Raw genomic sequence first — 21,175 nt, forward strand, 5'->3', positions numbered from 1 at the left:
GCCTCTTTCTTAAACAATCCAAAGTCAAAAAAAAAAAAAAAAAAAACCAAAGGTTGCAACACATGACGCAACTTGATTTCAAGAGTATAAAAGACCAGCGAAGTTAAGCAGAGTCAGGCAACCCGTGATGGTTTCCAGCACAATCAAGTGGTGAAAATAATGCCACGGTGCTCCTGCAGCAGCTCTTAAATGTGTGTGTGTGCCGTTTAAAAACGTTGGTAAAGTCATTACAGCCGAGAACGGTGGCAGACCGCCAGTTCAAAGGGAATTTTCCTTCTCCGAGTTCTCCTGCGGCCTCGTCTGGGCTCAGGCCGCAGGAATCCAGCTGTGGGCTGGTGCTCCAGTCGCGCAGCGTTTCGAGGGTGGCGGGCTTTGAAATGCCACTCACTCATCTCACATCATTTTCCCGAGGACTGAGTCATATGGAGAAAGCTATTTGGGAGCGCGGACCCACGGGGAGAGCGCTCGAGAAATGGGAGCGTAGGAAACACTGACTGGCTGAGTGAATGAGAGGTTCCACGTCCATCTGGAATCACAACGCAGCCGAGGATAAGTGGGAGTTACCGAGGACAAAAAGAGAGGAAAGGAGCCAAAGGCTATTATAAGAATCCTGAGTGACCTTTTATAGATAATATGTCTTTGAGGTAATGCATCTTTTCTGTCTGTTGAGTCTATGTTCAGCAGATTTTGATCGTTGCCTTCACTAATGGCATGTTGTGCTCCAGTAAAATCATTTTTCATTGTAAAGTGAACCAACCACAGTGACCACTGGCTACAATGCAACTTCTCCCCGTAAAAACGAAGGAGGAATATGCCAAGCAGCCATTTCCCGCTGCAGAAGTAAGCCCTCCAGCTGCTGCTGACGACGCCGGACCGGAGAGACGAGAAGCGGTGAGACGATGCCTTTCGCACATGCTGCCGGTTAGACGAGAAGCAGGCGTTTTATTAGCAAGGGCTGCACGGAGGATTCGAGGCCGGCCCAGGGGTCTCGGCCCTCCTCCATCAACAGCAGAGCGACCCTGCTAAAGTCATTATCTCCGGGATATTACTACACTGGCGAAGGCCGCAGCGCCCATGACATCATTATGGCCGCTGTCACTCCGGAGGGGCGTCTGCGAGGGAGGGAGGGAGGGAGGGAGGGAGGGAAAGGGGCTGTCCCAGTCCCACCATCCAGATGCAGACTCATCCATTTACACTGGTATGCCATCAAGCAGCAGGAAACACATCGGTCCACAGGAAGGGAAATGACCCGTTTTGAAATATCCATGTATGGAGAATAACGTGCCCGCTTCATGCACGACGTCCCGGGCTACGTCTGGCACACGCATTCTGATGCTTTGGAAAGTGCACACAGATTTACGGCGATTGCAAAGCGATTGCCGCGTCTTTCCGAAGAGCTCCAACCTCAAAGTCTGGAACTTTTGATGTGTGTTTATCTCGCGGCGAGGCGCGAGCGGGGCAGAGTGAACGCCATTGTCTGATAAGGACACTTAAACACACAAGCATGTTGTTCTTTCCCACAAAGTAAAGGAAATCTGCAGCTATTATAAGACGGCGTGGGGTGGGGTAAAACGGGCTGAAAACCTTTCCCACTCACAAACACAAATGAAATGTTGAGTCTCCATCTGCATGCATAGAAATCAGCCGCTCTGCTCGGCTGAACATAATAACAGTGTCTGGCTTTGTGTTGTTGCTCCTCTCCAGGCAGCGTATACGTACAAATAACCAATTCATACAAACCACTAGTAAATGGGATTAACGTAACTCTATTTAAGACCGTTTAACCATCACAGTTGTGGAAAAAAACTTCCCGTTCGTCTGAACTGGCTTTTTACAACTCGCCACAGAAGGTAAGAGAGACGTGACTCCATCTGTCACATTAGCGCCTACAGTAGCTCAGTGTATAATCGTCATAATAGCTGAGACTTAGCACAGCGGTCAGCAAGCGGGGCCTGAAAGGCCTCTGGCTGTGCTGGTCTCTGCACATGAGGCCTGCAGCCTGGGGATGCTGATAACGCTGGCTCCGGTCCAGAAGCATGGAGGGGTCCACAAAGTGTTCAGGAATGAGAAGATCTGACAAACGCTGCGAGGACACGAGCTCTTTGGCTCATGACGCTGTAATTAAGGTCTTAGCCATCTGAAAGTCAAGGCTGGGTGTGGTTACGCTGAAATGTGGAGTGTGCAGGGCAAAATAAGCACCCGTGAGAAATAAGATGCTGCTTTTTGTCAAAATAAATAGAAAAGAGACATGTAGTCTGGTTACCTTTTGAATTTCATATTTTACGTTCCTTTGATTCTGCAGCGGCCTTCATGATTACGCAGATTTTTTTAAGATGACTACAATGGTGTGTGCAAAAGCGGCATTGCAGGGAATGATAAAAATGCTCAAATATGCTTGTAAATAACGAAGTCTTACTTTATTATAAAGTAAATATAACATACAGTGAAGGCTAATGCATAACATCATTCAATGGCTACGTCTAGTGAAAGGACTTTGGGACTGTTTCAAAAAAAATTATACTTTTTAGCTTATATGTGAGAGCTTTAAAATGAAAATGTGTGACCTTTAGATTTGACAAACTGTGATGTTTACACTGTGCCATCTGAAGCTGAAGCGTTTGACTCTTTCTTGTCAAGACTTACATGAAACAAAGACGGATAGCTACAACCCTCCACAGCGAACGGAGCGTAAAAGTGTGGTGTGGTTGCCGGGCAACCTCACGGTGACACGAAGACTTCAGGAAATGACTGTGCTCGATCAAGTCTGCACATAAACCTTTGGAAAACCACAACGCGCTCTTTTCTCTTCTTTTGGGTGTTAATCAACTGAGAGAACTAGAAATGCATTAAAGTGTTTGAGTGAGTTTGAGTTTTGAAAACTTTTCAAGAGTAAACTGTACTTGTCCATATACTTGCAACAAAAACAAACATTTGAATGAAGTTAAGAAGAATATTTGCTTGCAATAGTTTCTACCCTACATTTTTGTTGTTTTATAAATCTCAGAAGCACATCCTTTCTCTGAAAAACCCACAGACTTCTTCAGTTTTATAATCAAATAACCATCTAAAAAAGTTTTTGACAGGTTACCTCTCACAAGTTAATAGCTGAATTCTTTATTTTCTTATAAATAACATCACAGATTTCCCACCAGTATGTTCACAAAAGTTAAAGAAAGATGGTACTCAAGTACAGCTACTCTTATTACTCACAGTGCAAGTGAAGAAAGCAAGCGTGCTCCTGTTAGTTACTTTTTCACTGATTATGTCAAAAGCAGGAATTAAATTTAATCAAACTGTGTGCGAAATCTGTGTTAAATCCTCAAACAAACAATCAAGTATCTGAACTAACGCGACAGCATGTTTTGTGAATAGATAAGATGAAATAAGATAACATTTTATTCCTTCTACTTCAACTCACTGGCTGTCGACCCAGCGTGACACGTTGATCTGATTTCATTTGTTTTATTGTTTTTGTGTGTTTTTTGGGTCTTTTTAGTCCCATTTACTTGAAAGTTTCATTTCTTATTTAGTTTTCTGTCTTTTTTTTAAGTTGTATTCCTTTAGTACAGCATTTTGTTTCAACCATGATTGTATGAAAGTGCTTTATAAATAAAGATATGGCAACCCACATGAGAAAATCCAGTTATCACAACAGCTTGCCATTACACAGAGATATGAAAAATAAACACTGAAGAATAACAGACGTGAAAATATCCTCAATATTGAATATTTAGTCAAATAAACAAAATATTTTTGTATGACATTAAAGTATTGTGAGTTTTTAGCACAAAGATGATATAATCAGGAAACTCTACAGTTTCAATGCTGAAACTGGAAACTGGAAAAAAGGGAAATAACTTAAACTGATGACTTTAAAAGTCTGCATTTCAATGAAATATGACATCAGCAATTATCTGTAAATAGGAAAAAACAATCCTCCAGTGGATGACTTTACTGAAATGATCAGATATTCATGAGATTAAAAAACAAACCTTCCTCTTGAGACTGAGGAAAGATGTTTACATCAGTAGATGGACAAAATGACAGATTATTAGTCAGAACAAGTAAGTGATCAGTAAGGGCCTTACACAACCCCACTGCTCAGACTGGCTGGACTGCTATTCCTCTATCTGCTACCGGATCTAACTTCGTTTATGTATTCATTTATTTCATTTTTTGCAACCTGATGTGAATTCAATAGCTCCTGAATCTTAATGATTATGTAAGTGTTGCTTTGATGCAGAGTGTGCTTTTGAAAGTATTTTAATCTAATCATATTTATCATTATATGTAGATCTATATCCAAACAAAAAAGTACATTAGTAGTAGACTGAATGATTCAGAGAGCATCTGTAATGACTTGCTTCCTGGCAGTTCACATGATTATTCTCTGGAGGGAAGAAAACAGTTTCTCTTTTATTTATTTATTTTTTTTTTGGGTGAGATGACAGAACCACGGTGTCACCCGGACCGGGCAAAAAGTGGACCCTCCCTTCTCCACAGCGCTCAAACAGCTCAGGAGGAGGAGGAGGAGGAGGAGGAGGGGGGAGGAGGAGGAGGAGGGGGGAGGAGGAAGGCTTGATCGGGTGTGGGAGTTTTGGGGGAATTCAGAAAATGTTGTTTTCAGATGACTTGCCTGCAGCAGTCGAAAAAAACCCAATAAAGACTGCAGCTCTGTCAGAAATACACAGTATGTCCATAACAATGACACAGGCACACGCACACACACACTGGACCCTCAGCGTGCTGCGCGCAGGATTTGCCACTTCAGCCAAACGTTGTCTGACTTTAGGAGAGACAAAAGAACCGCAGGAAAGGAGGGGTGGGGGGCAGAACGAGGGGCGGGACGGCACAGGTCGGCTCATTTCAGATATCACAGCCCCCATAATGGACAATGTAAATACACACGCTTTGGAAACAAAGGGGCGGAAAATGTCCCCCTGACACATGAAGCCCAATTAAAAGTGATTGAAGCCAGAAAAACAAAAAAGAACAGCAGATGAAAAAGTTTTAGACTTGTGATGGAAATCATGACTTACTAAAACAATGGCAAATTTCTCCTCCAGCTCGGTGGGGTCAGGCATGGGCACCTTCAGAGGCATGATGTGATGCTTCATCTCCGACTGGCCGTCCACACTTTCTATATTACCCATTTTTTTCAGATAGATCCTCTTTGTCAATCCCTCAGTTTGTTTAAGTGGAGTTAATCCAAATAAAACAGGCAAAAAGAAAAAGGAAAAAAAAAAAAAATAATCCCACCAGTTTAATCCAAAAATGAACTTCTCCAAAGCGAGGTATATAAAAGAAGCTGGCAAAGTCTCACATTACTGTCCCAAACTGCCATTTACCTTTGATCACCGTTTTACCGTGAATCCTTTCAAAAGTTGAAAACAGTCAGAAGTTACTATCAAAGTCCTGCTGCTTTCTCTTCCAGAGAGTAGTTTCTAATTTGTCTGGCCAATCCATTCCTCACAGCAGATTCCCCTGTGCGGCAGACAACTTTCAGATGAAGACCGACAGTTACTTTGAGTCGCTGCTCAACTTTCTTGGCTCCGACGTGTTTCCATTCATTATTGTTGTGTGATCCTGATTAAGCTCTTTGCTGCCGACGCTCCACTCAGAGCGCAGGTTTTCTTCTCCTGTCCCGTCCCCAGCAGACCTGAGCGCGCCTCTCATTGGTCCAGAGACCCGTCACTAACTTTAACCACGCCCACTCACATCTGTAGGCTCTCAGCCGCTGTACAATCTGGATGTCAAAGGGTTTATCAGCGTTTTGGCGCACCCTGGTGGGTAAACAATGTAATGACAGGCCACCGCAAAATAAAATAAAAAATGAAATGAATGAAATAAAAAGAAATTTTAATTAAAAAAAGAATAAAATGAACACAAAACTGCAATATTGGTTTTCTTTTGAAGTGCAAACTTTAATCAACAACTTTCAGCAGATACAAGATGAAATGTTGAAATTATGTCAAAGCACAGAAGCTTCCTCCTTCAGATCTGGCAGTCAAGTAGAATGTTTTTTAATTACCACAATATTGTATAGGTAGATCATAGTGGTAAAATGATTCTCTCCCACTACTCATATACAGTACTGTGCAAAACATTTGAAGCAAGTGTAAAAAAAAAAAAATGCTTTTTATCTACCATGCAATACCATCAACGAGGGTATCCTACACTCATGCTTTGTACACTGATTTATCCAATTCTGGGTAGTTGGAGTTGATCATAATGAACAGAAATGTAAACCACAAACTGAAAGTCACTGATTAATTTCTAAAGTTTTGAACTGTGGGAGGAAACAGGAGTTGTCAGAGAACCGGCAAACACAGATTCAAAAAGAACCTCAGACCAGAAATATTCTCAGTTTGAGGAGAAAGTTGTAACCACTACACCCCGATGTGATATTCAATTATCTTGAAGTTGTATGTGTGATCATTTTCAGTAAGCAAGATGTTAAGTGTAAAGACGAGCAGTGAGTGCCGAGACCCCACAGAGCCCTGGGAATACATAAGGAGACGGTCTACATCCACACATCCACACCACCTCTGTGGTGTTTTTTCAAAAAATCGAAGTGTACTTAGAAGAATTCAATCAGTTTTTTTTCCAAAAAAGAAAAAGGTGGTTACAAGAAATGCTCAATTGTTTTCTGAAGAACTATATTGAAATTTAAACATTGATGTTTCAGAACACATTGTATTTTAAAGCACTACTCATAATTTCTACAACCTTTGCACAGTACTGCATCTTGTAACAGCTTTTCCTTGCAAAAAAAAATCAAACATGGCTGACCGCATCAGCCTTTTGCATTTAGCGCCACAAACACGTAAAAGCACAGTGAAGCTTTGGGTGTCAAAACACCAGCGGGTCAGGGCTTTTTGTTTTTTCTTTTTTTTTTTTTCAACATTTACAAAGTTTTCTCTTCATAAAAGCACAGTGATTTAGACTCTGCTTACAGTTCCATACCTCTGTATTCAAGTGGCAATGTGCGGGTGTAAGGTTTGTAATACTCTGGTTTATAAAAGTAACATTCAGAGAGCTCTGGTTAAAACATATAAAACTTCATCTGGAACACATTTCATAAACACTGATAACTGTGCACAGTTTCGTAATACTTAAGGCAATAATATAAATGTATATAAACAAAGCAATATTGGGATTTGTTTGGAGACTGTAAAAAATAAAACTAAAATTAATCTCTTTCAGACCACAGCATAAGCCCTTTTTTCAAAATAAAATTCAAAGAGGACTTTTCCATGCTACGAAACACATATAACCTTGGTTTGTCGTGCAACATAGTTGCGTTAATATCAAATATCTACTCAGCCAAAATGTCTGTCCGGGACAGAGTGAATCCAGCACAAAGAACACGTCACGAATGAAAAGCTACGTGTAAAGTTCTGGTCATAAATACTGATGACTTTTTGTGCGGCAGATAGGTCACTTTTTTTTCTGCGGTGATGGTAAAACTTTCCATTTAAGCTGAATACACAAACACGAAAATCACAGCTCACAGAAGCAACGTCTACGTTATATAGTACCGAAGGTCGGGCGTCCGATCTTCTAGTTGGTCTCTGCTACCAAATCGAACCTGGAGAAATACAGAAATGTACTTTGATGCATTTCTCTGAAACAAAGTATCGGTTTCATTACAACACTGATCTGTCGAGTTGAAACTGTTACCATTGTGTGACACCAGCCTTGATGTCGACTTGGTCCAGGTCCAGCTGCAGCTACAAGGAAGGAACAGCAAAACAGCCTTGTGACGATCACTCCAGAAAGGCTTTAATGCCACCAGAGGCAATTCCTGAGTAAATATCACACATGACAGTAAATACCTTCCCAATGAGGTCCCTCTCTCTGCTCATAAAGGAGACACTGTTCTTCACAGACAGATCCAGTCTTCTCTGTGTGGACTCCTCCAGAGTAAAGTCAAAGTCAAACCTGCAGATAAAAAAAGAAAAGGAGAAGTTGAAGTCATTTCATGTTCTTGCTCTTCTTTGGGGATCGTCGGCACCCCGGTCCCACCTCTCGTTGAATTCGGGGTTGAGGTCTCTCTTCTTGGTGGCCGTCCTCCGCTTGGTGGAAGCCTTCTTATCAGGCAGCAGGATGAAGGTCACGTAAGGATCCGCACCGTCTTTGGAGCAAGCCGCCAGAGCTCTGCGTGTGTGTGGAGATGGCGGTTAAAAACCTCTGACTGTTCCAGCTGCTTCCAGAGAAACATGAGGAATCACATATGAACCTGCAGGAGTGAACAGTGATGTAGAGCCTGCTTTCTTCAGCGGAGTAGCCGATGGAGAGCTTCACCTGGCCAACTGAGCTTTGGTTTTCACCAATGCTGAAACAAAAGAGAAGCAAATGTGCACAACCATGATTGCTGTTGTTTTTTTGTTTGTTTTTTTCTTGTTGTACAGAACTCCAGCTGAGGAAACTGTGATCAGTGCGGTCTTCACGGTGCAGGCGTGGCCTTAACAATGCAGCATTGATTCTAATGTATAGGACTCACATGGTGAATGCGTTTCTGTGTCTGAGGTCGAGATGGGAAGGGTCCCATCTGGGAATGACTTCATCTCCGTTGGCGTCCCCTGCATCCCGACGACACAACGCCAGCTGAGTGTCCAAGATCTGCACCACACACACATCAGACGGGACATTAACTGGCTGTTGCACGTCCTGCACACACAGTGAGTGACTTTAACCAGCTTCCTCTGGCGCAGAGATTTATGAAACACGCCTCTTATGGCTCAACAGCAGAGGCTACCTAATGTACAAATACTGAAAACACACACATAATGACCTGAGTTTCTTGAGTACATACTAATCTCAGCATGGTGGCAGTGCTGTAGAATGTTTGCAGTACCTTGAGGTTGGCCCTCAGCAGTATCTGGCTCTCTGGCAGAGCGCCATCCAGCCCCAGCCAGCGGTCCACAACCAAGCCCGGTTCAAGCAGCACCTCCCTCAGAGGAAGGGTCAAGGTCCCGAGAGACTGGCCCCAGCTGTGGGAGAGCTGCATGGAAAAAAACAAACTCTTTCATGTTTATCACAGAACACTTTCCACACTCAGTTAAGCGTTTTAAGGCTGTGAACTGAAGCGATGGGGTTTACAGTGACCCAGTTCAGATGAATGATAAAAAAATGCGTCTCACCTTGACCGTTAATGTCTCATCTCTGGGGTCACGAACCAAGAAATGGAAAGCTTCATCCCATCGTGGAGATGTGGAACGCTCACAAATCTTACAAAAGGAACAATAAGAGCATTAATCATTAAGAAAAAAAAAATTTAAGTCCCTTGTATTAAAGTGATTAGTTTACCTTTGTTTTGTGTGAAACACCTTTGAGGATGATTTCTGCACCGGCTTTGGGCTCCTTTCCATTCTTCTTCAACTTCAACAGCAAAATAATAATAAATCAGTGAACTATAACATTTGCTTTGACAACAAATATGAGACAGGGTTTAATACTGTCAACAAGCGATCAGTGCTGCAGCCAGAGTTCTGACTACAGCCAGCAGGAGAGATCACATCTCCCCAAAATCAGCTTCTCTTCACTGGATTCCTGTTAAATCTGGAACAGAATTTAAAATCCCTTCATATCTTAAAGAGCCGTTAGTCCCATATTGCCCTAAGAGAACGCTTCGTTCTCAGAGTGCTGGTCTGCTGGAGGTTCCTAGGTTCTCTAAAAGTAGAACAGGAGGCAGAGCTTTCAGCTATCAGGTTCCTGCCATGTGGAACCAGCTCCCAGTTTCAGTCAGGAAGGCTGACACAGTCTCTGCTTTCAAGGTTTAAGACCTTAGTAAAGCTTCCAGTAATATTTTGTAAAATCTAAATACAGAAGCTGAATTGCGAAAAACCTTTATATGTGTAAAGTTAATTTCTCCAGTTGCCATTTATAATGACAGAATACAATGGAATCTTTATTAGGTATTTATAACTCAGGGTGTAAAATACAGAGAAAAATACAGTAATTTCTCCCTCATTTTCTGCTAAAATTTAATTTTTTTAGAATCCAAAAATGCATCGGTCATGACTGCACAAGGAATCCAGAGTCAATAAATAAGACATAGTAATAAATACTTTAGTTAAAAATGCAGTGAACAGTCAACACGCAGGCCAGGTGGGCTGGTTTTTCCACATGTCTCACCCACTCGCATTAAAATCTTTGGTTGTGCATCCTCTACTTTCATCGCTCTGAAAAATAACCCTCAACATTATCGGCCGTGGCCTCACCGGCAGTCCGTGTGCCCGCTCCATGTACACAAACAGCACCGCCGTGGACGGGACGACCTTGTTCTGGTAAGACTGCTGGGATTGGTACATGAGGATCTGCAGGAGGAGAAAAAAAGTTGTAACACAACATGAGATAAGAGAGAAAAAAAAAACTTGGAGTCAGTCACTGTGCAGTTAGATAGCTGTGGCAATTTGTTTCACAACTCTGGAATGAGAAACGAGCACCGTGATATACGTACAGAGGCAGCATCTGCTTCAATATGCTAGTTATCTGCAAAGTTTACTCGCTACATACACACTTACAACACCCTTGAAACCCTCGCTGCAATAACAGAGCTCTTTTCAGTTGATTAAAAAAATGCCTGAGAACCGGAGGAACAAAGCCGTCCTTGTTCTGTGAAAACAGACTGCGGAAAGTCGAGATGACATTAATATCAGGCCGAGTTTAACAAACTGCGGGAATACAATCACTGGGATTGTGTCCTCGTGAAAAACATGGTTACATGTGACAAATCCGTCTTTTAATGTTGTGAAATTAGGGTTTTTGCATCAAGACAAACTTGAACAACAATTGTTTGTTCGGTAGAGAAAGAGAAGTTCTTCGTACACGGCAATATCTTAAAATCTAACCTTTACAGAGTTTTGTAACTGTGGCGGTGCCTCCACCTTTAGCTGAAACTTATTTAGCATTAAAGTCAAATTTAAACAACTTTTATAACGAATGTGTTTCTGGAAAATAACTTCAACCAGAAAATTTTCAGGATGAAAACATTCAAATATTAACACTGTCACATTGTGATTTATCTAATAAAGGTTTGTTAGTAGATGGAAAATTAATGAAGAATTCTGATGTAACCTGCTCCAGTCTGGGGAGTTCAGAGACTCTGGCCAGCCACTCCATCACCAGGTGAACCCGACCAGACTTCACATCATTCAGAGTGTACCACTGAAAAAACCAAACATTTCCTGTTAACATCACAAAATTATGCTTTAAAAGTGGTTCTACTGTGTGTCACAGACCGTATCAATGAACTGTGCACTGATGATGTCTCTCAGGTTAAGCTTGAACCTGAAAGAGAGCAAGAAATGAATATTCACTCTTCTTTTTCACTGAAGCTAAAGATGGAAAACATAAACACGGGTTCATTAGGCAAAGGTTCACCTCCCAAGGAAGTCATCCTGATCAATGTCTTTATCAAATAACTCAAACTGGATCTCTTGTCCTGGAAGCTGAGTCAAAATCACCTGAATCACAAGAACAAACAGTTAAATTCAATCCGAAACCTCAAATCGGATCAGATTAAGAGACAAGACGGAGCTCGTGGGGCTTCATGCGGCCGTACCTCGTACAGCTCGTTCCAGACCGGATTGAGGTTTTCTTTGATGGTGTGACTCCGGAAAGTCATCCCAGCGACACGCATCTTCACATAGGGGTCGCTCTTCCCCTTCACCATGCCCCCCATGAAGTTATCTTTAGCGATGAGGTTCTGGGCCTCCACCAGATGGATGCGTAACACTCCCTGCAGGCGGAGGAGGCACAGCAGATGGGATTTCTCCGTGTGTGTGGAGACGACTGCTGCAGCTCTTGCTTTTTTTTTGTTTTGTTTTTTTATACCTCGGTACCAAACTCCGGGTCGGGGGTGGTGTGCTGCGGCCGCGATGGGAGAGGTTTACTCAGCCCACCGGGCCCCAAAGGGTTGAGCTCGGCCGTGATCCCTCCCGGACCCCCACCGGACCCGGGGTCTAACGGACGGGGGGAGGGGGTGGTCGGGGTGGCGTCCTCACTCAGCCACAACACCTGCAAGAAAATGAAGTCAGATGTGAAAGATGTCGGCTGGTTATTATTTCATGAGGAAATCTCAGCGCATGAGCGAAACGCTCACCCTCAGTACGATTTTGATGTAGATGCGGCTGCCCAAACCCGAGTTCTCCAGCTGGAACCACTGATCCATGGTGAGCTGAGCGGTGGCCATCAGGCGGGTGAGCGGGATCGACAGGCTGCCCAGAGATGAAGCCCGGTCGTCATCCTTCACCTGATCACACCAACAGAAAGCAAAGGAAGCGCTTTAACTTTCACTGAAAATAACAAAGAGTTCATTTTTCAGAAGATGATTTACTTGAATGTCGATATCTTGTTTGCGTGGATCTTGAATGAAAAAGGTGAAAGCATCCTCCCACACTGGGCTGTTGGTCCCGTAGCAAGTCTGAAGGAGAAAAAAAAAAGATCATTCATGATGTGACAGCACATCGGCTCCACCTTAAATCAATCATTTTCTTCTTGCCTTGCTCTCTTTAGTCGTATCTTGAATGGAAATCTGCACCAGTGGGCTCGGGTCCTTGTTACCTTTCCTCATCTGCAATATTTTGTATTCGTCATTGAGGTTATTGGATGAAACCTGAATAAATACCACAACAACTGAATATAGACAGACTTACAGGCAGGTCAAAAGCTTGATCAAGGTAGATGGCCAGGATGGCTGCAGATGGAGGATCAGCCGTCTTACTGGTCAGATTCTGGTTCTTCTGAATCACCTGCAAGAGAAACAACACAGAAGACGAACTAAAATCATTCAGAACCCCTAAAACGTGAAACCAAAACACAATCTTATTTCCATACTGTTTACATCACTTGTTACATTGTTTGAATTTTATCATATTATTAAAAATCAAACATGCTTATGTGAGGTAATTTTTTTATTATTTGTGATTTTAATTATTTTTTTTTTTTGCCTGCTTGATTGTCAATCTGCATGAGTCTCACCTCACTCAGTCTGTCAGCAGAGGACAGCAGAGAGAGCCACTCCAGCCGGAGGTGGACGCTGCCAGATGGGACGTCCCTCAGATTGAACCACTGTGAACAAAAACAGAGGGTGGATTAACCACACAGTCCTCTCATCTGGCTCACTAATTCTCAGAGCAGATCACGAGGAGGCACATGGTGTGTTTGAAGTCACACACCAGCAAGATACTTCACGCTGGATTGTATCTGGTGTTTTGCAGCCATTGTTACTCACATCGTCCACGATTCTGGCCTTTTTCACAATATCAAGATCCACTTTGACCCTGAAAGAAAGACGTGTACAAAGAGAAACACACACACACACACACACACACTCGCTGAAGCCTTTCACAGTAAACATGTGCTGGAATTTTCATCTGAATCGTGTTGCTGCGTGGCAGGAAGCGGTCGTGTTGGCGACATGAGAAGCACACGGAAACACAGTAGATGGATGAGAATGTAGAAGCTACCTCCCCAGGAAGTCATCCTGGTCGGGGTCTTTGTCAAATACTTCCACTTCCAACTCCTGACCAGGTACTTCATGGACAATCACCTGACACACACACACACACACATAAATGGACAAATACACAATACACACAACCAATATACAAATATAGATACAGCCACACGCAACATAATAACACAATTGCATGCAAACAGAATCACAATGGCAGGACCTTTTCACTACTGTGAAAGGTAGATGCAGATATTCTAATATCTATATAGCGATCAGCACAGCTGCATAAACTGAGAAGAGAAATGTGTTCCTCAGCAGGCAGTTTTCGTACGACCAGCTTATCTCGGAAACGGCAACTTCCTGTTACCACAGAGGTCGATAAGATCTCCACAGAACTGTTTATCTCTGGAGCGCTTGTGACATATTTACTGTTCGAGACTTAAAGCGAGCCCGGTGAAGGACACCAGCTATGACTTTGCCACACAAAGGAGCAGCCGCTGAATATCAAGGTAAAGCCATACGTCTCCCAGGTGTCCTCGCGGGTCAGGGTTGGGTGTCATTCCTCCACCTGCAGCCCTCTCACCTCATACATCTCCCTCCACTGTGGGTTCAGGTTACTGTCCACGTGATGAGAGGTGAAGATCTGGGTTCCCACGCGCAGCACCGCGTACGGGTCGGACTTCCCATCAATTAGGCCCTTGATGACAGTATCCTTGGCGGTCAGGTCCTCGGCCTCCAGCAGGTGGATACGCACGACACCCTGACACGTTGCGCGCACGTGGAAGGAAAACGTGCAGGAGAAACACAGAAGCGTTAGTCGACTTTGCAGCTTCACCCGAATTTACATCCACGTTTCTAAATGTGATTTTTGCTTCGTGACCTTTAAGGCTGTGACTTGCTCTGCATCTCATGCTCTCAAGACAGATCTGCGTCAGTCTGTGTGGGTGCAATCTTTCTCAAGGCGATTCATTATGGAGACAGTTACCCTTGGGAGAGGGGAGCGGAGCTGCGCTACGTGCAGGTCGGCCACCAGGGGAACAGTGAGGCGGTTGGGGAGCACCAGGTGGGAGGCTATTGCATCCATTATCATAGTGTCCGACATGGCACTGAAAATGAATGCAAGGATGACGTTGGGAATGCAACAGGGAAGGGGCGCACAGACAGACTGCTGCTGATGCATACACAACATGGAATCCAGAAACATAGCCGAGGGCAGTGTTCTGGAAAATCATGTCAGTAAATGTCCTCCGAGGGAGAGATACAATTTAATAAGATCCCAACAAACTCAAAGTATCAACACAGGTAGAGCTGATGACTCACAGTATATGTATTTTGAATAATCCAACAGCAGCATGACACTTGAGACAAGGCATTAATTGGATTTTATCACATGTAAGATTTTAGCAGACAGCCTAGAAACAGAGACGCTGAACTCCACCGTTCATATGCGTGAGCCCATCAGTTCATCTGGATATTCTATATAACTCTATATTTATATAGAATATTGTGAGTTCCATATGAGCTCACCAAACATAAAGTTATGGCTTCATAACTTCACACAGTGAACAAAATACACTCTGGTGTTAAGCTCTAACAACTTACAAGAATAAGGCTGGTATTGTTCGATTCACTGTCAACAAACAAATCCCATGAAAACAGCAGGATCCGCTGCTCTTATTGAACATTGTGACTTCCAAACCCTAATCAATGAAGCACAGCCACAATCTCACTTCCTCATACCGAAGGTTAATATCCTCAAAAATATAACTCAAATGAAGTTTTCCCTTTTTTAAAAAGCTAAATAAATTGTCAAATTTACTTTTTAGCCAATGCAAGTTTAGTTAGTTAAAAATGTCCTTTTACTTCGGGCTATTTTCAGAGGTGGACTTAAAAAAAAAAGTTTCTTTGGTGTCTGGAGAAAGTCCTTAATATCATTACATGAGCTGCCTTTTTATTGATTCGTTTTTTTTAAAGGGCGGGAATGGAGATAACGGCGGCCAAAGCACAAAACCATTTATCAGCATCAGCGTTGCATCGAGCTGAAGCACCTAATCTATTTTATATGCAAAGTAATATAAAGGATAGATGTGAAATAAATGTAAAATGTATTGCATTTGCCTAGAAACATTTGCATTATTACAGAAAACTGAGTTTCCCCTAAAATAATTCATTTTGCAAGTAGGAGGTTTTGGCCAATGTTAGTGGTTATCAGACTTGGAGTCTAAAGTCTTTAGTTTATGTTTGCTGTTTTCATTGATAACCCTGACAACAAATTTCTTAAAAAAAAAAAAAAAAAAAAAAAAAAAAAAAAGGAGAACATACCAACCTTATCCTTTATAAATGGGGATCACTGAGGCCTGCTGCCTGTCTCACTTCATTTAAGCTCCTTTTCCCATCAGGGCCATGTCTTTTTGATGGCTTCATAAATTAAGCATTCTCCCAAAGATAAATCTAAAAAAACGGTTATCTTTATACTTGTTTGCATAATAGAAGAGACTGACTGAACATTCAAACATCGTTAGAGTTTCCCACTGAGCTCCATCACAGAAACTCACTTCAGTCCGGGGATATCCAGCAGGTTGGTGAGTCCAGTCCAGTTGATGTCCAGTTTCTACACAGGCCACATGTGATCAAAGGGTTAGAATTGCATTAAACGTAATAAATACGGGTTTAAGAAGCACTGAGAGAGTGGATCCACGCACAGGCCTGCGGATGAAGAACATGGTGATGGCTCCTATCAGAGGCACGTCTCCGATCAGAGGCTCAAGAATCACACGCAGCTTTCCATGGAGCTGCGAAGACACCAGTTCAGGTTGAAAATTGTTTGTTTAACTAAAATGCAAAATTATTTAAAAAAAAAAAAAAAAAAAAACCCTCTTCTTCTACCTGGATTCCTTTCACTCCAGCTTTACAGAAGTACTTTTTGATTTCGACATTGATCTCAACATCACCGGCGTAGCTGTAACAGACAAGTGGTGACAAATCTAAAGTTAAATGTTTAACTAAGAGAAGCTGCTGAAACCAGTTATGACAAATCTATTGACTTGCTCCCATTAAATAAACAATGATCTCCAGTTTCAGACGAGGACAGTCTTCACAGCAGCTCATTCAACACTGTATCTGAGTGATATTCACACTATTATTCAAACAATAAAAGCTGTGATAGTTACCTGAGGTACAAGTCCAACATGACTTGTCTTTTATCGTGCTCCGTGTGAGCCTTCACGCCGACCACCTTCACGGCCTGCGAACACAGCAGCTGCTATTAGACAAAGCAAACACGGGGGATCGAGGCTGAAAACGCTCACATCAGCACATGTGTATTAGAAGTTACACTCATCAATCCTCAGACTTGTGATAAAGTGACTAACAGGACCAACAAAGCGTTACCGAGCCTCTTATCCACGCCACCAGCCTGGGATCCTTCTCTTTCAGCTTGCAGCACATTTATAATTTGACCGAACTGCCGCGTTTGTGAGCTGCCATTGTGGTACCTTGTCTCCGATGTTGACCTTGGTGAAGCTGAGAGTCTGTAAATGAATGCTGGAGGCGCGGATGGCCGGAGCGATGGTTTCCACCAGCAGCTTCTCCAGATACTGGCCTATAAAGGGCCAGGCCTGCTGCAAGATCTACAAAAAAAGAACACTTTATCTTCACAATGAATAAAACATGGCAAACACAGGAAAGTAATGGAATTCTAAATGTAAAAAGTCCAATTTTCCCTCTAATCGCCAATAAATCCCATAAGACCTTAGAAAGTAATTCCCAAACTATTTATCTGTGAAGTTCAGCATTCGTTCTAAAAGTCACGACGTCTACATTCATGTTGACGCTAATCCTGTGCTGTGAATTGAATCAGTGTGTCAGTGTTGTCACTCCACACACTGGTGAGAGCTTCAGCGTTTCAGCGCGAGGTGTGAGAGAGACGTGCCAAGTCCTGTTAGGCACAGTTCACCAGTCCTGTGACCCCCGAGGCTCCTCGAGAGAGAGAGAGAGAGGATGCTCACAGGCTGCAGGAAGGGAAGTCTTCTCTACATTATTCATGGGACAGTTCCAGACTTGGTGGTCCTTGAGTATGTCACTTATTACCATCGCACAGATTCTTTATTGATCGTCCCAATGAAAGGCGAGCACATTCTGAGGCTCCACATGTTTGATTATGGCTGTGAGAGAGAAGCCAGATCACATGTCAGAAAGCCTGCAGGAGCGCGAGACGTGGGACGGGAGAAAGATGAGTGCAGCAAATCGCCATCCCACAATCTGTGATTCTCTCGGCTCATTATGGGGTTTTTTTTCCCTCCAGAAGGGCATTTTGTTTGATTAGTATTCAGGTCCACACTTTCTCTATGCTGATGCGAGTCTACTGTACTGACAGAGACAAAGAAGCCGTGATATGATCTGAGCCACTCTCTCTGCCTCTTAATTACACCGTCAGATTATCCGCTCCGGCGGCGAGGCTGCAATAGGAGCTGGGTCACGTAGAGTCCACAAAAGCCTTCTTTATCTTACTATTAAATGTGATGCGTTCAGCAGTTACTCAGGAGAATTACCAAATCCTTGAACTTGGAATAACTTATTTATTTTGCTTTGAAAGGAGGTCAAAACAGATGATTCACTTAAGAGTAACTCATTTATCAGGTGAAAATACGCAGCGGCACAAGTGTATCGTCGTACCTTATTCAGCCACTCCACTTTTTCCACATCTGGGAAGTTGACCTGTGGACGAGTTCTGGGTCAGACATGAACTCAATCATGACAGCACAGCGTAAAATGACTTCCAGCTCCTGACAGTGAAGGTTGAAATACTTGTAATTGTTGCTATAGTTGTGTTTTGGAAGGAACAATGAGTAAACACAGTACTAATGTCGCAGAAGTTATTTTAAACTAGTAAGTTTCAGGAAGACGGAGTCATTAATTTTGTCATGTTTGTACAAGTTTGACTAATTCAGCCACTGCCAGTGTTTCAGGAAGCCGGTAACCTCATCACAACGCTCTCTCTCCACACACTTTCACCCACGCACACACACACAAACACAGTTTCTTTCTCTCTTGCACTCTCTATCCAGATATGGTGGTCCTGGTCCCGCTCGCTGCCTCGTCTCTGAGGGATGTTTATGAGTCATCAAGTTTCTGGAGCCAGATAAGGTCAACAGTAGCTCCAGGCAAAGTAAAAGCAAAACCCACTGGGAATCTCCTCAAGAGCGGGATGGAATCATTCCTCCTGCGTTCACAGCAGATGCTGCCTACTTTATGTAAGTTCTTCCCAACATCGCTGTCACGTGTTTCGCTTTCACACTGCAAAGACTTCATGTGGCATGTTAATTCACATTCCCCGGTGGCAGCAGTTCAGAGAAATTCCCCATGTTCTGCACATTAGGAATGACTAAATACAGGAAAATGCTGTTTAAAAATGGGGGAGATTTTCATGCACGTTTGCAATTTGAATTGCATGAAGCAATTAAGACATGCATTTACATTTTTTTATTATGAGTAAAAGCTCTAAATGATGTTGCAGAGGATCTGATGCAGCTGGAGAGCAAATTGACAAGAGGTGGGAGGAGAAGCAACCTGCAGAGGATGTCCAGTGCTCGCTTACCCAAGGAGGCAGATCTCTCTTGGCTCTGAAAACCTTCTCGGTGGTGAATTCCATCTCGTTCTCCAGGAGGTACATGGCAGACTTGAGCCTCATCACTTTTTCCAGGCGGCTGTGCTTCCATCCCATGTAGATCATGAGCCCGAGCAGCACGACGCTGATGCTGAAGCCGTAATATCCAGCCAGGTAGACGGGCAGCAGCGCGCCCAGGCATTTCCCGAACGACCAGAGCACGCTGACGGAGCGCACCCCGGGAGGCGCGCCGCCAGAGGCCGCGGCTGCACGAGCCGTGCCCGGCGCTGCGTCCGCGGCTGGCATGGCAAGACCCGACTGGCTCCTCTGGCTCTGGCGGCAGCGGGGCAGGCTGTCACGGCTCCTCTGCTTCAGCACTGAACACTCACCGCCTCTTTATTGGGGGAGACCATCGACAGCTCGGCGATCATCTGGTTAAATCATGATCACGACTTCTCGAGGCGCGCCCCCCACGACCACCACCGCCACCAGCAGCTCCTCCGTTCCGCTCCGCAGGGCGCTGTAATGGGCTATTCCGCGTTTCATTTACGCGTACAGCTGCTCTGTGAGGGTGCAGGGCAGGCAGAGACCTGGGGAGGGCGGGCTCAGCTGGAAGCCCTCCTTCACATGAGACCAGTAGGAGCCTAAACCCCAGAATTAACTTGTCGCGTCACGCGCAGCCTCGGGCGGAGCATTTTTTCTCTCCCTGCCCGCATGCAGAAAACTTCAGCCAACTGTTTATTTTCTACGTGCAGGCATCAGGGGGAACGTGTAATTTGGGAAACGTTGCCACAGCGTAAACCACGAAGAACTACGCCCTGGCGAGTGTTGTGATGATGACACGCGGGCTGCAAAACCCGTTATCTTCTTTACATAAGCGGAACATCCTCGTGCGCGCAGGCGCCCACCTCCTCCACTGCAGCAGCTCGGGGCGCGCAGCATGACAGCTTCATTGAGAGAAAGGTGCACCGGAGCTGCTCTACTCACAGATCCACACGAGGTTTTCTCTCTCTGCAAGAAGGAGTTTTGTCACATGATCAAAAAAGCGCATTATGAGGAGGTTGTCATGTCTTTATATGTTCTGTGTCGTTGTTTTTTTTTTCCTCCTTGGGTTTCATTCTGATCTTTAAAAAAAAAAAAGGGAAATCCACCCCATGTTTAAAGAGTGGCCCCCTTGTTGCCGGGAGACAGTCGTTATTGTGTTTGCTCCGGGGGTTGAAAGACCTTTATGTGGGTGAATGTGCTGCATGGAGAAGGAAAGAAAAATGTTGTTGAGCCAGGCAGCAGCAAACGCTTCATTTGAGCCACACGTGCGTAAAAGTAAAATATCAGGAATATGTGATTCTCCAACATGCAGAAATGTATGCTGTGTGTTCAAATCCTCTGCAACAGTCACGCTGAGGGCGGGGTTGGTGCAGGGGTATTTGAACCTCCCTCCTCTTGAAAAACACAGATAATGGCCTTGGTAGTGTGGGCTTCACAGCAGTGCAGTGGTAAGCTGCCTTCAGGCGCGGTGAAAATATTTTCTCCAAGCTTTTGGAACATGGTGTCCTTATGCATGTATGTTGTTACCCCCCAAATACTGCATAATGTTATTAGTATATTAACTAGTCTGTGTAATGAAGGTTCAGTGTAGAAACTAATTAAATGTACTATATAGTTGTCTGTTTGCCCTCTGTCCTTTGAACACAATCTCTCTGAGAATTATATTTTAACAATGTAGCAAGTATTATACACAAAATCATGCATTTGTATCTATTCATCCATTCTTATTCATTTCAGGCTTTCAAGCTACATGATCCCAGAGCCCGGTGTAACACCTGCACAGGTTTCCAGTCCACCACAAGGAAGCCATTCCTAACCCTATAACACTAATTGGATCAAGAGTCAGGTGGTGGTGATCCTGAGCTGGATCCTCCCCAAAAATGTCTCAAGCCACCAATCACATCCACCCACCTAACCAAGTGCATTAACTGCAAATTCATTCTTGCCATGTTTTATTTCAGTATTCAGCAGTCAATGTTTGTCTGATTTTACAGCCAATTGTTTTCAAATAGTTGTAATTGCAGACCTTCTTCTGCATTTAAAAAAACACTGTCAGCACT

The 21,175-nt window shown here is 43.7% G+C and overlaps 2 protein-coding genes across 7 annotated transcripts in view; both read right to left on the reverse strand.

The window, feature by feature from the left end:
* The window catches only part of fmnl3 (formin-like 3), a 32,273-nt gene extending 26,682 nt beyond the window's left edge, over positions 1-5,591 (reverse strand). For all 6 annotated transcript variants that reach the window (XM_030118597.1, XM_030118596.1, XM_030118594.1 and 3 more), the window contains exon 1: positions 5,040-5,591. In XM_030118597.1, the coding sequence (XP_029974457.1) occupies positions 5,040-5,153 (114 nt within the window). In that variant the 5' untranslated portion in view covers positions 5,154-5,591. The remainder of the gene's footprint in view (positions 1-5,039) is intronic.
* A 455-nt stretch (positions 5,592-6,046) lies between these two features.
* Positions 6,047-19,376, reverse strand: esyt1a (extended synaptotagmin-like protein 1a). Its single transcript, XM_030118629.1, has 31 exons — positions 19,062-19,376; positions 18,140-18,181; positions 16,960-17,094; positions 16,636-16,709; positions 16,352-16,424; positions 16,168-16,257; positions 16,021-16,076; positions 14,451-14,571; positions 14,049-14,225; positions 13,476-13,558; positions 13,241-13,289; positions 12,988-13,077; positions 12,663-12,758; positions 12,509-12,580; positions 12,344-12,430; positions 12,110-12,259; positions 11,842-12,024; positions 11,570-11,746; positions 11,389-11,471; positions 11,247-11,295; positions 11,083-11,172; positions 10,227-10,322; positions 9,313-9,384; positions 9,147-9,233; positions 8,861-9,007; positions 8,507-8,625; positions 8,243-8,338; positions 8,029-8,160; positions 7,839-7,944; positions 7,684-7,733; positions 6,047-7,591 (listed from the first exon to the last, which is right to left on the reverse strand). Exons 1-31 carry the CDS (start codon positions 19,374-19,376, stop codon positions 7,564-7,566), a joined length of 3,225 nt encoding a protein of 1,074 aa, XP_029974489.1. The 3' UTR covers positions 6,047-7,563.
* Positions 19,377-21,175: the final 1,799 nt, after the last annotated feature.

The sequence above is a fragment of the Salarias fasciatus genome, chromosome 20, assembly GCF_902148845.1.
Source record: "Salarias fasciatus chromosome 20, fSalaFa1.1, whole genome shotgun sequence".
NCBI classification, from domain to species: Eukaryota; Metazoa; Chordata; class Actinopteri; order Blenniiformes; family Blenniidae; genus Salarias; species Salarias fasciatus.